Raw genomic sequence first — 15,955 nt, forward strand, 5'->3', positions numbered from 1 at the left:
CCTCAGTAGGATCTGGGGCAGCACCCTGTAATCAAACTTTAATGTGTTTTCAGCAAAACGTTCAAGTAGTTTTACCACGTGGGCTCAGTCTTGACCATAAATAGCCTTACATCAATTTAGGTCAAATGTTGAGGCCAGATGAATCTGACACAAACTTAAGAAAAAAGCTGTAGTCTGCAGAGCTTTTTGGATTTCACGATGGCGTGTAAGAGATAGTACATCTGAAGTGCCATTCAGGTCTACTCTCTGAACCGCCAAAAATCAATTAAGGTTTTCTATTTGTAAATGGGGAAAATTTAATTTAACGTTATATTCTGTTTAATGTTTTCTTTTTTAGAATATGTTTTGTTTTGAGCTGCTTCATTAGCTAGGTGGTTTAAGTGCAGAACGCATTTCAGCCTATTCCGTAATACACTGAAAGACAAAGATTTGGAAAAATTTGTACAGCTCGTATCTGCCGTAAAGCAACAGGGTATCTGGTGTACATTCTGTGGCAAGAAGGCCATCATTCTTTTCCTGTTAGGGGTGCTGTGGTAAAAGCATTTCCCACTCTTATTTTATCCTATATTGTTAATCAAGATCAGCTTTACTTCCTGCAGTGCTATTGTGAGATAGAATCTTATTTCATACTTCAAGTAGGGTTAAGCCTGATCAGCTCTTAGGTGGGAGGCTTCTGAGGGGAATATATGTGTTTCAGGGAAGTGTTAGGGGGAGTGTATTATGTGGCAACTCTGCTTCCTTTAGAAGTACTTCCCCCAGCTCTGCATTATAGCTGGACATGGTGTGTTGAATAATATATAAAACCCAAGATAATGTCTACTAGTTCCCATTTCAGTTTAAAGTATTAGGTTAGCCTTCCACCTAATCTGATCAAAATAATACTTTTCTTCATCTACTGTAGTTAATCATAACATCTTTTTCTGCCTTATACTGATGAGTATGATTAGAAATCGCTGCTGACCATCTCTCTGCCATCAGTTATAATTCAGTAGTAAAGAATGCCCATCTTAATTCAACTTGTAATTTCATGCAATATAGTTAGTGTTATAGCACAAGTGAAAAATATCCCATTATTCAGGATCTTGTTAAGCTGTGAAACATGTAGTCCTTGAGAAGCCAAGGTACACAGCTCATTTGGAAAAGGTTAGCAGAGGATACCATTATGCCAAAATGGATGTTGCTTAGTTAGTTGTTTAGTTTTACCTCCTCTTATTAAAAAAAACAAACAAACAAACTACATGACACAGAAATTTACACAAGCATAGAGCAACCTTTTGCCTTCTACCAGATCCCAGATGCAGCACTTTTTGTTTTCCTTCTCTAATCCTGACATGTTTTTATATGGTCATTACCACAACTTTGCCAGTTTATTAGTATTATTCAAGTCTAACTTTTTTTTTTTTTTCTGCGGTACGCGGGCCTCTCACTGTTGTGGCTTCTCCCGTTGCGGAGCACAGACTCCGGACGCGCAGGCTCAGCGGCCATGGCTCACGGGCCTAGTTGCTTCGCGGCATGTGGGATCCTCCCGGACCGGGGCATGAACCCGTGTCCCCTGCATCGGCAGGCGGACTTTCAACCACTGCGCCACCAGGGAAGCCCCAAGTCTAACTTTTAAATGTTTTTACCCCTCCAGAATTTAAAATTTCTTACTTGGCTTGTTAAGACCTAGTAAACAGTATCTTTCTTCTGTTCTGATTGTCATAATTTCTCTCCTGACGCAACACAACCTTTCTCACACCCTACTGTCTACTGTCCTTAAAAAAAGGACCATTTTTAAAAAGCCTTTTAAAAATGCTTCTTTTCATGACTTGGATGAAGCCTATCCAAATTAATTAATTAATATAATAATTACGTGGTTCTTATGGGCTATTTCAAAATATATGTAACTGGTTATGGAAGCAAATGATTTATCCTAGACACTATGGAATAAAATAATTCTCAGTATAGAAAAGTCTTGGCTATATGAACTCTGGGAGTGAGTTTTTTTTTTTTTCCGTATTACCTGTTTTCCTTGATCTTTGAATACAAAATTATGGTATTTTTTGAAATCTATAACTACTACAAGCAAAAGGGCAAAAATGGTATTTAAACAGCAATCATTAGCAGCAAAACAGCAACAACCATTTGATAGGAATCTCTTCACATTTTGCCCTAGGACGTTGAGATTAACCCAATTTGTAAAAAAGCCTTTGTGTTGCCACACACGGTTTCCTTGTTAAGAAATTAATGTGGCCAGTTAAGTTATACCAACCTAATTTTAGAAAGATAAATTATGAGTGTTGGGATGAAGACAGAGCAGAAGAATCAGCCAACGTTGGCAACATTATAGAAATTAATTTAAATTTGCATCAAGCCAGGAACATACTGTTTGTAAATGATGAGGCTTCTATGTACTTTTGTACAACTGTAATGAGAAAGAATCATACTTACTTGATTAGGCATTGGTTTTGCTAACTGTGGAACTAGGATCAAAATAAATCCTTTTAATGGGAATTTAAAGATACCCTCATTCAAATTGTATATATCCCTTGCACAATAATCTAACTTTTTTTAAAGAAAATCTTATACTCATTGCTATAGTCAGTAGAAAATGATCCAAAATGAGTGTAGTTGTAACTTGCACAATTTTAGCAAAATCTACCAATGCCTCAGTATGTCACTGTAAAAAAAATTGAAAAGCCATCACCAGGTGTGTGTTAGTTTCCTATTGCTGCTATTAATAACAAATTACCATAAATTTAGTGGCTTAAAATAACACAGATTTATTATCTTACACTTCTGGAGGTCATAGTTTCAAAATCAAGGTGTTTGCAGAGCTGCGATTTCTTCTGGAGGCTCTAGGGGAGTGCTATAGACCGAAAATTCATATGTTGAAATCCTAATCCCAAAGATGATTGTGTTAGACCTTTGGGAGATGATTAGGTTATGAGGGTGGAGCACTCATGATGGGATTAGTGCCCTTATAACAGAGCCCTCAGAGTGCTCCCAAGCTCCTACTGCCATGGGAGGACACAGTGGCCATCTATGAACCAGGAGGCAGGTATCCTCAGCAGATGCTGAACCTGCTGGTGCCTTAATCTTGGACTTCCCAGCTTCCTGAACTATGAGAAATAAATGTTTATCGTTTAAACCACCTAGTCTATGGCGTTTTTGTTATAGCGACCCAAACAGACTAAGACAGGGAGAATGATTTCCTTACCTTTTCCAGCTTCTAGATACAGCCTACATTCCTTGGCTTGTGACCTTTGGCTAGCATTCCTGTCACTCCAGCCTTAGCTTCAATCATCACCTCTCTTTCTCTGACTCTCCTGCTTCCCTTTTCTATTTGTAAGGATCTTTGTAATTACATTGGGCCCACTCAGATAATCCAGTGTAATCTTCCCATTTTAAGACCCTTAATTTCATCACATCTGCAAATACCCTTTTGCCATATAATGTGACATGTTTAAACGTTCTGGGGATTAGGATATGGACATCTTTGTGGGCCATCATTCTTCCTCCCATAGGCTGTTATCCCATAACAGTTCACATCTCTGGTGTCTAGATCTGAGCCTTTTAAAAAAGTTTCTGTGGAGAATATTTAGGAGACAGTGACAAGTAAGAAGACAGGTTAAAAAACTTTTTTTAGAAATTAACAGCAAACCCTGAAGGTTAAGTAGGCTTACAGTGGTAAGCTACTGTAAATTGGTAGTCACATCCCAGTTTTTTTTTATATCAGTAAGTGGATATAAGAGAAGACCAGAAATACTGGATACCATACAATTTTAGTTATCTGGACCTCAGGGAATGAGTTTTCTAGAGAGTTAATCCCTTAATAGTCAAATTAAAAGAACAAAAAAAAACAACTGACCTCTATGGGAAAATTTCTAATATTTATACTACTGTCATAGCTACCCTTTAATTTATATTATCGTAGAAATACATGACATGGGTAAAAAATTAAAAATATAAATGAGTTTTTAGTTAAAAGTAATTTACCCCTACCACTCCCCCATCTTCCCCTAGCTTTACTCCTCAGAGCAACCACTTACAATTATTTATACTTTATTTATTCTTCAGGTCCCTCCTAAACCTCTAAATAATATGTTTATCCTTTATTACTTCATTTATCAACTTTAGACATTGACTACAGGCACACCTTGTTTTATTGTGTTTCTCAGATACTGTGTTTTTACAAATTGAAGGTTTGTGACAACCACGCATCCAACAAGTGTGTTGGCACCATTTTTCCAACAGCCTTTGTCCACTTTGTGTCTCTGTGTCACTTTTAGGTAATTCTAACAATATTTCAAACTTTTCATTATTGTATTTGTTATGGTGATCTGTGATCAGTGATCCTTGATGTTACTATTGCAAAAATATTACAACTTGCTGAAGGCTCAGATGATGGTTAGCATTTCTCAGCAATAAAGTGTTTTTTAGTTAAGGTATGTACATTTTTTTAGACATGTTATCGCACACTTAATAGACTACAGTATAGTGTAAACATAACTTTTTTATGCACTGGGAAACCAAAAAATTTGTGACTCGCTTTATTGCGATTCACTTTATTTGCTTTATTGTGATCTAGAACCAAACCTGCCATATCTCCGAGGTGTGCCTGCCCTGACTTTTTGCTTGGGCTCATCTCGCTTATACCTCCCTTACCTCTTCACAGCACTCTACAACCTGTGTTCTCACCCTGTTACAGTTTCTCCCTCAGTCAGCTTGGAAACTTAGTACTTCACACTTAGATCTACATTTCTTGATCTGTTAGCGGTAGAAAGTCTCTCTAAACACACTTCGAGCTTTATTCTTTTTTGAAATAATCAGAGCAATAGCTCTTGGTTTCTCTTTTTGTAATATAACAATATTTACATCCCCGCCCCATCTTACATTTCTCCCCTCTACTTCCCAGTGTCTTATACCTGCACCTTTATGTTTATGTTGTCAAGGTTGACGGTATTCTTTCTGAGATTTTATAATCTGTTCTGAAACATTACTAAGATAAGTTTATGGAATGATTCTGAACATTAAGGACCAATAATCAATATATGTTGTTTTATTCACTGCAGAATGGACTAATACATTAGAATTAAATTTCCTTCTCTATTGGTTCAGTGTTGTGATCAGAATGACACTGAGAGGAATATTTTCTTATAATCAGATTAGATGGAGCAGACTCCCTCTCTCTCTTTTCTTCTCCCCCTTACACACCCATCCCAGGTGCATGTATCAAATCTTCAAAGTTTTCTCAGTTTTCAGTCATTTCATCTCTTTTCTCCCTTCTCACTTCTCCCTGGAGTCTCCCTCTCCTTCTCATCTGGAGTAGTTACCCTCTAAGGGATCCCATGCAGTTATCATTCTGGGGCTTCACTCCCTTCACTGTTCTCCTATGTGGCGTTCACTGTTTTCTGTGTCACAGTTCTCTTCTCTCTTGATTTACCTCCTCATTCTGCTAGAGGTAAAATTTCTGAGTCATCAGATATCTGAAAGTTTCTGTCTTCCTCCTATATATTTATTTGACAGTGTGGCAGTAAATAGCATCCACTTTAAATTGCCTTTTTCCCAGGATTTGGAGTACACTACTCCACAGATGCCAGTCTGATTCCTGGACCCTTAGAGGCAACCAGTTCTTCTCTCTGGAGGCATTTAGCATTTTTCCTTTGTTCTCAAAGTTCTAAAATTTAACAGTAATGCATCTAAATGTGGATGTTTTTCATTCACTATAAGGTTGGAGTTTTGACAGTGTTGTGTCAGACCCTCTGCACCCTCTCCTCTTAGCTCCCTGATCTCATCTTACCCTACCACCACTTTCTTCCCTGTGCTACAGTCACACTGGCCTCCTCCTTCCTCAGACATGTCTGAGGGTCTTTGCACTGGCTACTTCTTTTGTGCAGAATGCTCTTTCCTCAAATATCTACATGGCCCACTTCCTTACCTTCTCTTCTCGGGTCTTTGTTCAGATGTCACTTCTTGAAGTGTCATCCTATTCTAATTATCCTACTTAAAACTGCAATCCCTGTTACCATCCAGGCACTCCTAATCCTCTTACCTTGATTTAATTTTCTTTATAGAATCTATCACTATATTAAAAAATAAGCAAACTGTGATATTGTGAATATGTATTTCATCTTTGTTCCTGGTTACAGGCCAGAGCTCCTAAAACCCTTGTAATTTCCTAAGTGATAAGAGTGATAGGAACGTCTTTTGTTATAATATCTGGCTTTGGTAAGGGTGAAAGGAGCAACTTTTATTATTCATAACAAGCCCTTTCAACCATACCTGAGTTTATGTTAATGTGACTTTGGGGCAGCCCCTAAGGATGGGGAACTGGTTGCCAGGGGAACTGACTGTATAATTAGAGGGTTGGAACTTTCAGCTCCACCCCTCCCCCTCTTTAGGGATGGGAGAGGGGCTGGACATGGAGTTTAATCACCAGTGGCCAATGATTTAATCAATTACACCTATTTAATGAAGCCTCTAAAAAACCGTCACTGAAGAGATTTGCAGGGCTTTCAGGGTGGAGAGGAGGTGTTGGGAGGGTGGTGTGCCTGGAGAGGGCATACTTTGCCCTGTGCATCTCTTCCATCTGGCTGTTACTGCATTGTATCTTGTAATAATAAATCAGTAACATAGTAAGTAACAGAGCCATTCTAGAAAATTATTTAACCCAAGGAGGGGTTTGTGGGAACCCCCGTTTTATAACCAGTGTGTCAGAAGTGCCAAAGACTTGGACTTGCAGTTGGCATTCGAAGGACAGTCTGTGGGACCAGGTGGATAGTGTCAGAATTGAAATAAATTGTAGGACATGCAGTCAGTGTTTGCAGAGAATTGGAGGATTGCTTGGTGGGAGAAAACACACGTGCAAACATACACACATGCATATGTATATATGTGTGTGTATGTGTATATATTATTAGGTGTGTGTATGTGTTTATATATGTATGTGCATATATGTGTAAATACTTTGTTTGCTAGGACTACCATAACACAGTACCACAGACTGAATGGCTTAAACAACAGATATTTCTCACAGTGCTGAAAGCTAGAAGTCTGAGATCAAGGTGTCCGCAGGGTTGGTTTCTTCTGAGGCCTCTCTGCTTGGATAGCTGTCTTTGCCCTGTGTCTTCACTTGATCTTCCCTCTGTAATTGTGTCCAAATTTCCTCTTCTTATAAGGACACCAGACATATTGGATTAGGGCCTACCCTAATGACATCATTTTAATAACTTAATTACCTCTTTAAAGATGTTATCTCCAAATACAGTCACATTCTGAGGTATTGGGGATTATGGCTTCAACGTACGAATTTTGAGGGGACGCAGTTCAGTCCATGACAGACTTACTTATTTTTGTAGTCTTTCTCCCCCAGCTAGAATGTAAGCTTCATGAAACTGAGGGTTTTTTTTTTATTGTTGTTGTTCTATTTCAGTGTATACCCAACATCTAGAACAATGCCCATAATAGATGCTGAATAAATAATAATGGATATTCTAGCCTTATGATGAGCTATTTTAATCTGAACACTTCTTTTCATCTCTAGAAAATTCTTATTTCACTAATTCAAGTCCCCCTCCCCCAATTCTCTGTACTATCTTTCCAGTACTCCTGTTAACTGAAATTTGGACCTGCTTGATTAATCTTCCCTGTGTCATTTTCAGTCCATCTGTTGTTCTGCTTTTTTGGAAGATTTTTCAACCTTAACTTCCAAACACTTCTATAAAATATTATTTTGATAAACATGTGTTTCATTTCAAAGAGCCCTCTTCTTGGTCCTTTTTCATGGCATTCTGTTATTGTTTTGTGGGTCCTGTATTTTTGCTGATCTTTCTGCATTTATAAGGTCTTGTTATGTCTCTTTTGTTCCCTGAAGTTTCTGTTTCTTTGTAGGCCATTTTTTGTTTGTTTCTTTTACTTTTGATCTCACATATTGCGTAAGCATTTCTCACCCTTAATAGTCCTTCATTGTACATTTTTATTTAATAATGGGACAGTAAAGTACTAGGGGGTTTATTTTATTGGTGATAATTTTTGCCTGGTGATGTCACTTTATGATTTGCTGAATGCAGAGGTCTTTAGTTTGGGGAGGGGGTGCCTTAGGTCTCCCTAAATAGCTTATTCAACTTTCTTAGATTAAAAAGCTTCCAAATTTTAGGGAAGAGGTAAAATTGTCGTTATATCAGATAACATGATACTATATATAGAAAATCCTAAAGATTCTGCACAGAAACTCCTAGAACTGATAAACAAAATCAGCAAGGTAGCAGGATACAGGATTAACATACATAAATCGGTTGCATTTCTTTATAGTAACAGTGAAATATCAGAAAGGGAATGTAAAAAAACAATACCTTTTAATATCACAACCCCCCCTCCCAAAATACTTAGGAATAAACCTGACCAAGGAGGTAAAACACTTATATGCTGAGAACTATAAAACTATAAAGGAAATTGAAGATGATTCAAAGAAATGGGAAGATATCCCATGCTCTTGGATTGTAAGAATTAATATTGTTAAATTGGCCACACTACCCATAGCAATCTATAGTTTAAATCCAATCCCTATCAAATTACCCATGACATTTTTCACAGAAGTAGAACAAGTAATCCAAAAATTTATATGGAACCATAAAAGACCCAGAATTGCCAAAGCTATCCTGAGGAACAAAAACAAAGCAGGAGGCATAACCCTCCAAGACTTCAGATAATACTATAAAGTGATAGTAATCAAAACAGCATGGTACTGGCACAAAACAGACATGTGGATCAAGGGAACAGAATAGAGAGCCCAGAAATAAACCCACACACCTATGGTCAATTAATTTTCGACAAAGGAGGCAAGAATATACAACTGGAAGAAAGTCTCTTCAGCAAGTGGTGTTGGGAAAGTTGGACAGCTGCATGTAAATCAGTGAAGTTAGAACACTCCCTCGCACCTAAACAAAAATAAACTCAAAATGGCTTAAAGACTTAAACATAAGAATGATACCATAAAACTCCTAGAAGAGAACATAGGCAAAATGTTCTTTGACATAAATCGTACCGATGTTTTCTTAGGTCAGTCTCCAAAGGCAATAGACATAAAAGCAAAAATAAACAAATGGGATCTAATCAAACTTACAAGCTTTTGCACAGCAAAGGAAACCATAAACAAAACTAAAAGACAACCTACGGAATGGGAGAAAACATTTGCAAACAATGCGACTGACAAGGGCTTAATGTCCAAAGTATACAAACAGTTCATAGAACTCAACAACAAAAAAACAAACAACCCAATCAAAAAATGGGCAGAAGACCTAAACAGACTTTTCTTCAAAGAAGACATACAGATGGCCAACAGGAACATGATAAGTTGCTCAACGTCACTAATTATTAGAGAAATGCAAATCAAAACTGCAACGAGGTAGCACCTCACATCAGTCAGAATGGCCATCATTAAAAAGTCTACAAACAAGAAATGTTGGAGAGGGTGTGGAGAAAAGGGAACCCTCCTACACTGTTGGTGGGAATGTAAGTTGGTACAACCATTATGGAAAACAGTATGGAGGTTCTTCAAAAAGCTATTAAGTAGAGTTGCCATACGATTCAGCAATCCCACTCCTGGGCATATATCCAGAGAAAACTATAATTCAAAAAAATACGTGCACCCCTATGTTCATAGCAGCACTATTCACAGTAGCCAAGACATGGAAACAACCTAAATGTCCATCGATAGATGAATGGATAAAGAAGATGTGGTACATATATATAATGGAATACTACTCAGCCATAAAAAGGAATGAAATAATCCATTTTCAGCAACATGGGTGGACCTGGAGATTATCATACTAAGTGAAGTAAGTCAGAAAGAGAAAGACAAATACCATATGATATCACTTATATGTGGAACGTAAAATATAACACAAATGAACTTATCTATGAAACAGAAACAGACTCACAGATATAGAGAACGGACTTGTGGTTGCCAAGGGCGAGGTAAGGTGAGGGAGGGATGGATTGGGAGTTTGGGAGTAGCAGATGCAAGCTGTTATGCATAGAATGGATAAACAAGGTCCTACTGTATAGCACAGTAACAACATTTAATATCCTGTGATAAACCATAATGGTAAAGAATATGGAAAAGACTGTATAACTGAATTGCTTTGCTCTACAGCAGAAATTAACACAACATTGTAAATCAGCTATACTTCAGTTAAAAAAACCTTCCAACTTTTTACCTGGCTGCATGACTTGCCATATATGGGAGTCTGAAATCTGTGGTTTCTTATCTATGCTTTGAATTAATATCTTTGTTTTCACTTTTTACTTCTGTCACATTTAGTCTGGCTTTTCCAGGTCCCAAACCCCTCTGTAGTTCTGCAGGTCAAATTATACCCTCTGTGGCTGTAGTGCTGTCTCTACTCTCTTCATTCACTATTCATCTGTCTGCATATCATCTTTCAGAAATGTGTTGAAATTCACTGTAGTTAATGGTTCTTTCTATCCTTTTTACTTTATTGTTTTGAGTTAGTACTTTTTTTATTACACATTATATTTAAGGATGTCTACAGAAAGAGGAGAAAAAAATCGTCATCAGTTTGCTTGTCTTGAGTTAGAATTTTTCAATCCTTTAATGATCGAACATAGAAGACAGAATTTGAACTTGCTTTGATGATGTGGATCTTCATTATAAACCTTAGTTATTGGGAGGTGCTCTAGTTGTTTAAATATAGGTTGAGACGGGGCTGACTGTACTTTTAAATCCAGTAGAGGTTCTGGAACATGATTTCTTAAAAAAAAAAAAGTTCTTGATTAGTAATTGCTCTGGGGTTATCACCACAGCAGCAGGACTAAAACTTTTCTAGTTTTCTCTCTCAGTAGATGACCTTGCTTCCCCCTCCACACTTAATATCAAGGCTGTCTATCATGAACTTTCATTTACCTTAGAACGTCTCGGTTCCCTGTTCATGCTCCCTTGTTGTTTCAGGTGAAGAGCTGGAATCCCATATTTTCTGAAGCTAACTCCTCCATTTGCAGCCTGAAGTCCTGGGACTGTTCTCCTGGATCTGCATCTACAAATATGTTCAAGTCTTCCCCTTGGGGGAAAAAAATCTTCCCATCTTTTCCCTAAAGCTGTACTTTTATCTGGAGAAGCCTTCTAAATTTTTTCTAAGTTCTGCTCTCTTTACATATAGGCATTCTCTGTCTTTAGTCCACTTTTCTTCCTTGTTCTTTTCCTGGGAAATCCTGTTTATTCACATGACTTCATCTATCACTGAGCCCTAACCCCTTTCCTGAAGTTCAGATTCTCCTTCCCACCTACCCATTAGTACCACTAAGTATATTCAAAGACAAACCCATTATTCCATGCTCTGCCTCCATCCTCCTGTCCTTAGAAGAACAAAACAATGAACCAGTCAGACATACTCTCTGTCTTTCCCATGTTGATTGGTCTCATTATCATTTTCCCAGTCATCCAGGGATACATTAGAAAGAAATAGTTGTAAGGCTAGAAAACACCCAAAGTTATTACAGTCAGAGTCAGAGTAGGGTTAATTTCAAGTATGTAAGCTTTCTTGTCCTCAGCCCCCATAGTTCCTTTTTAATGTACATAACCAATCTTTTGCATTTTCCTGATTACATGCAGGTCTGCAATTAAGGCCTTACGTCCTGGAGGGCTACTTGTGTACTCTACATGCACACTTTCCAAGGCAGAAAATCAAGATGTGATCAATGAAGTTTTAAACTCCTACAGTAACATCATGCCTGTGGACATTAAGGAAATGGCAAGGACTTGTTCCCAAGACTTCACATTTGCTCCCACTGGCCAGGAATGTGGGCTATTGGTGATTCCAGACAAGGGCAAAGCCTGGGGCCCAATGTATGTAGCCAAATTGAAAAAATCATGGACTACTTGAAATTGGTGATGTGCATTTTGTGAACCATTACATCGATAACATATCAATGTATTATTATATTTATTTAACATGTAGGCTCTCTACGTGTTAACATTTAAATAAAATGGAGCCACTTTCCCTGGGTCTGTTGGAATCCTATTTAGTTAATACTTTAGCATCTCAGAACTTTTCAGGTATATTTTTTTCCTAGAAATACATCTACAGTAATGATTTAAGATGGTGCAGATGGTGTTTGTTCTCTATAATAAATCTTTTACTTGGCATCTTGTAGTTAAATTAATCAGAATATATGGTTTTGTGCATAAAATGTTTAGAAATACCTTCTATCTGTAATGTTGGTGCTTTGAACCTCTAAAAATGCACACCTTCTGACTCTCTTATCATTTTTTTCCTTATCAAATGTATAGATTCTTTGAGGTTTTTTCCCCCCTTTTCTATAAGAACTGATTGCTATTCTGAGACTTAACTTCTTAAGCAGCACTATTTCTAGTTCTAGGAAAATAGATTTCTTATTTGCCAAATTGTTTTTCGTTAAGAACTATCTTCTGTTTACTGCAAAGGTCAGTGACTCTATTGACACCAGCTTTATTTCTCCACTTTTTTTTGTATTCACAAATACAAATTGAAAGGGTAAATTATGTTGAAAGGCCGTTAGAACAGCAGATTCACATGCACATGTTTGACTTTCTGCATTCAGCTTGTAGAATAATGGAGTCTATCCAGCAGGCTATAAAGCAAGTACTTGAAACAAAACCAGAATGATTAATAACCGCAATAACTGAACTATATTTGGAGAGTTTTGCTACATAATTGCAGTCATAATGAACACTACAGAATCTGATTATCTAACAGTTGCAATCTGGAGGGGCTTTTTATTTCATTGCGTTATGAAATGTTATCTGAGACTATGATGTCACATATTAATGCACAAAAGGGAGATGCCTAATGAGAGTGGATTATACTATTACCAAAACCCAGTACCATTTACTAAGTGGCTCTCCTTGTTTATACATATCCTGGGAATATTGTGTACATTTCTGTATATGTACTTAGGGTTTTAGCCTCAGGTTTTGATCATGTGTTTTCTCTAGAAATTGCTTTACTCAGACGCCAAACATATTTTTCCAACTATTAAGAAAAATTATGTAGCATATTTCAAAAGATTCTATCTATTTAGAAATTAGTTTTTTTAGAAAAACAAAACTCTGACTATAGAAATACAAAATTCTGCTGAAGCTGAATCCTTTTGAATTATTACATTCTATACATTTAAACTAGAGACTCTTGGCTCATTTACTATTTTTTTTTTTTTTTTGCAAGCATATAAAACTGGGCCCCTTTAACTGGGAAGTCCTAGGAAGAGTGTTATTTCTGTACCTTCATTGAATTAACCATTTTGTTTCCTTTATATCTAACCAATATATTTGAAGAAAAGCTGGATCTCTTGGACTCAATCAAATATACTGGATTAGTACAGAAGATTAATAATAATGGAAAGGACTTTTATTATGTGTGTGTGTATTTTTAGTGTGTGCTTATTGGTTTGTTTTTTCAGTTTGAAATCCTGTCTTCAGATACTATAGGTTTAAAAAGTGCATTTATTCTGTGTAGATTAATCACAAAGTAAATTTTCACAGTGCACTTTGTTGAATGTCATTATTTTCCCAGCATAATGCCATGAAGCCTAATCTGAATACTCAGTGTGCTGTTGGATTAGACCTTTCTATGATTACTGAAAAATGCAAACATAGATATACATATAGCTCATTTTATTATTATCAATAACTATAATGAAACATCTGACATTTATTGAGTGTTAAATATTTGATTAAGTTCTTTATATATATGTGTTACCTTTTCTGAACTTTAAAACAACTCGAGGACTGAGCATCATGACCACATTTTGTGACTGAGAAAACCCAAGTTTAGTGCTGCCCCTAGCTTGCCAAGCTACTCTGGTAAGTAAAGAATGGAACCAAGATTAAAACTGGTTCCAAAGGCCACGTCCTTCTCACTACTCTATGCTATCTCACAAGATATAGGTTATAGGAGCCCTCAAGATTATCAACTGACTTTACCCTTATTCTCCACTGCTCAGCTTTCCCTTTGTATGCAATTCTCTATTCTCAGGGCATGAATGGGTTAATTAATACTTGGGGAAAAAAAATCCAATTTTGAAATATTTCAGGCTGTGTTTTAAAGAAGTGCCTCTTGTGATTGCAATACCCAGAAATCTCCCATAGAGGTATTCTGTGCCTTCCTTTTCTTTGCAGATGCTGAACTGAAGAAAAGGAATTTGGAGCAGCCTTGCAATGTCAATTGAAAAGCAAGGAGTAATTGATACTACTTTCTGTGGCAGTGAGTTACTTTCAAAATAGCTTTATAAAATTTAGGTTGCTTACCAACACATTAACTTCTCTCTGCCATCAGCACACTGAACAGCCCCTAGTTTCAGAAATAGACTATGAATAAAGGTAATGCATTTAAATGGTTTGTACTGAATTTTTAAAGCATCAAACATCTGTGGCTTAGAATCAAGGCAACCTACAGTTCTTTATCCTATTGCATATCCATATGGCTTTATACTGAAGATGGCATGTTACCCCCTTAACAGCATTATGAAAGATATTCTTTTATACAAGGATAAAAGGATATTAGGCATAAAATAATAGACACCAGAACACTTGCTGCATGACTAAAGTAATCACAAATCTAATAGGCCCTTATCCAAGAAGACTTTATGTCTGGAGATAAGTATCAGATGATCTGCGTAGGCTAATGCAACTCATCTGGAGTACAAAGAGAAAACTGGAACCAATAGCAACAATTTTATTAGATGCCAAGAAGTCCTTTGATGCAATTGAATGGGACTACTTGTATTATATGTTAGGTAAATTTTGCTTTGGGGATGAATATAACAACACAATTTTATGTTCAGCCCATTTATATAGTTCAGATCAATGGTTTACAGTCTTCTTTGCCTTGCCTTATTGCTGCATTGGGGAGGGAAGTAGGTATGATGCCCATTACTGATGTTACTCTTCAGGCTGACATTGGAGTTCTAATATCACCCAGATCCCCTGGGTAACTGAAGGATATTCAGATGAAGCTTCACAAGTTAACTAAATGTCTGCTGATTATCTACTACTTGTGCTGAAAGCCCTAACAGCATCTGTCCTGAAAACATTAAAAGTAATGTCAGAATTTGGAATGGCTTCAGGCTGCAAAGTCAATGGGAGAGAATCAGAAATACTATCTTGACAGTCATTTCTATTAATATTACTTATTATATGACATTTAAAATAAAATGAAAATTTAAAAAGAATTGATTTGGGATTCTCATTAGGGAGTAATTAAACTATAGAATGAAAAAACAAACTTAAAAAATTGACCTGTTAATTCAATGCTAAGATTTTTAAAAAACACGTTTCACTAGATCTAAGGAGGAAGAAAGCCTGCTAGAACATATACCTCTTTAAAATTCAGTTAGCTCAATCAAATATTAATTCCATACCCTTCTGTAACTTTTCACAAATGAAGCAAGTAATTTCTTTGGTCATGTGAGGCCCTATAGTCATGTTGAAACTGGGTGAAACATATGCTACCTTAGGAAAAGTACTGTTTGCCTCATTGGAAGCTATTTGACGGCATACGTCATGACTCAGTTAAGCTTGCTATGGCTTATCAAAAGGAATTTTCTGCTGCATATTGCTGTGGAAGAGCCCATTACATACAAATAACTGTATAACCTAGCAGAATCAACAGACTAAAAATGTATAGCCTATTGAAAAATAAGAAACAGAACAGTAGCACCCAGTTTCTTCCTAGTTCTTAAAAACAAGTGAGAGTAAAATTGCAGATATTAATAAGAATGGGAAAAGTTAAGAGGAATTAGCAATGGTGACAGGAGAAAAGAGGGACTGGGCCTATTTTAGCTTATAAAAATTACTTATAATTACTAAGTAATAGAGAGGATTGCTCATTTACTCATCCAAACAAGGTGTTAATGACCTTCGAAAAATGGTAGACCTTACCCCCATTCTGGTATTACAGTAATCTCTGGGGTGAGGGACAGA

General features: G+C 36.8%; 1 protein-coding gene across 1 annotated transcript in view; it reads left to right on the plus strand.

Annotated features, from left to right (window-relative positions):
* NSUN3 (NOP2/Sun RNA methyltransferase 3) overlaps positions 1 to 13,376 on the plus strand; it is a 57,878-nt gene extending 44,502 nt beyond the window's left edge. Inside the window, exon 6 of the mRNA XM_029215258.1 lies at positions 11,609 to 13,376. Coding sequence (XP_029071091.1) covers positions 11,609 to 11,879 — 271 coding nt within the window. The 3' untranslated portion in view covers positions 11,880 to 13,376. The remainder of the gene's footprint in view (positions 1 to 11,608) is intronic.
* The last annotated feature ends 2,579 nt before the right edge of the window (positions 13,377 to 15,955 follow it).

The sequence above is a fragment of the Monodon monoceros genome, unplaced genomic scaffold (genome assembly GCF_005190385.1).
Source record: "Monodon monoceros isolate NGI ecotype Baffin Bay Population unplaced genomic scaffold, NGI_Narwhal_1 Super_Scaffold_11, whole genome shotgun sequence".
Lineage (NCBI taxonomy): Eukaryota > Metazoa > Chordata > Mammalia > Artiodactyla > Monodontidae > Monodon > Monodon monoceros.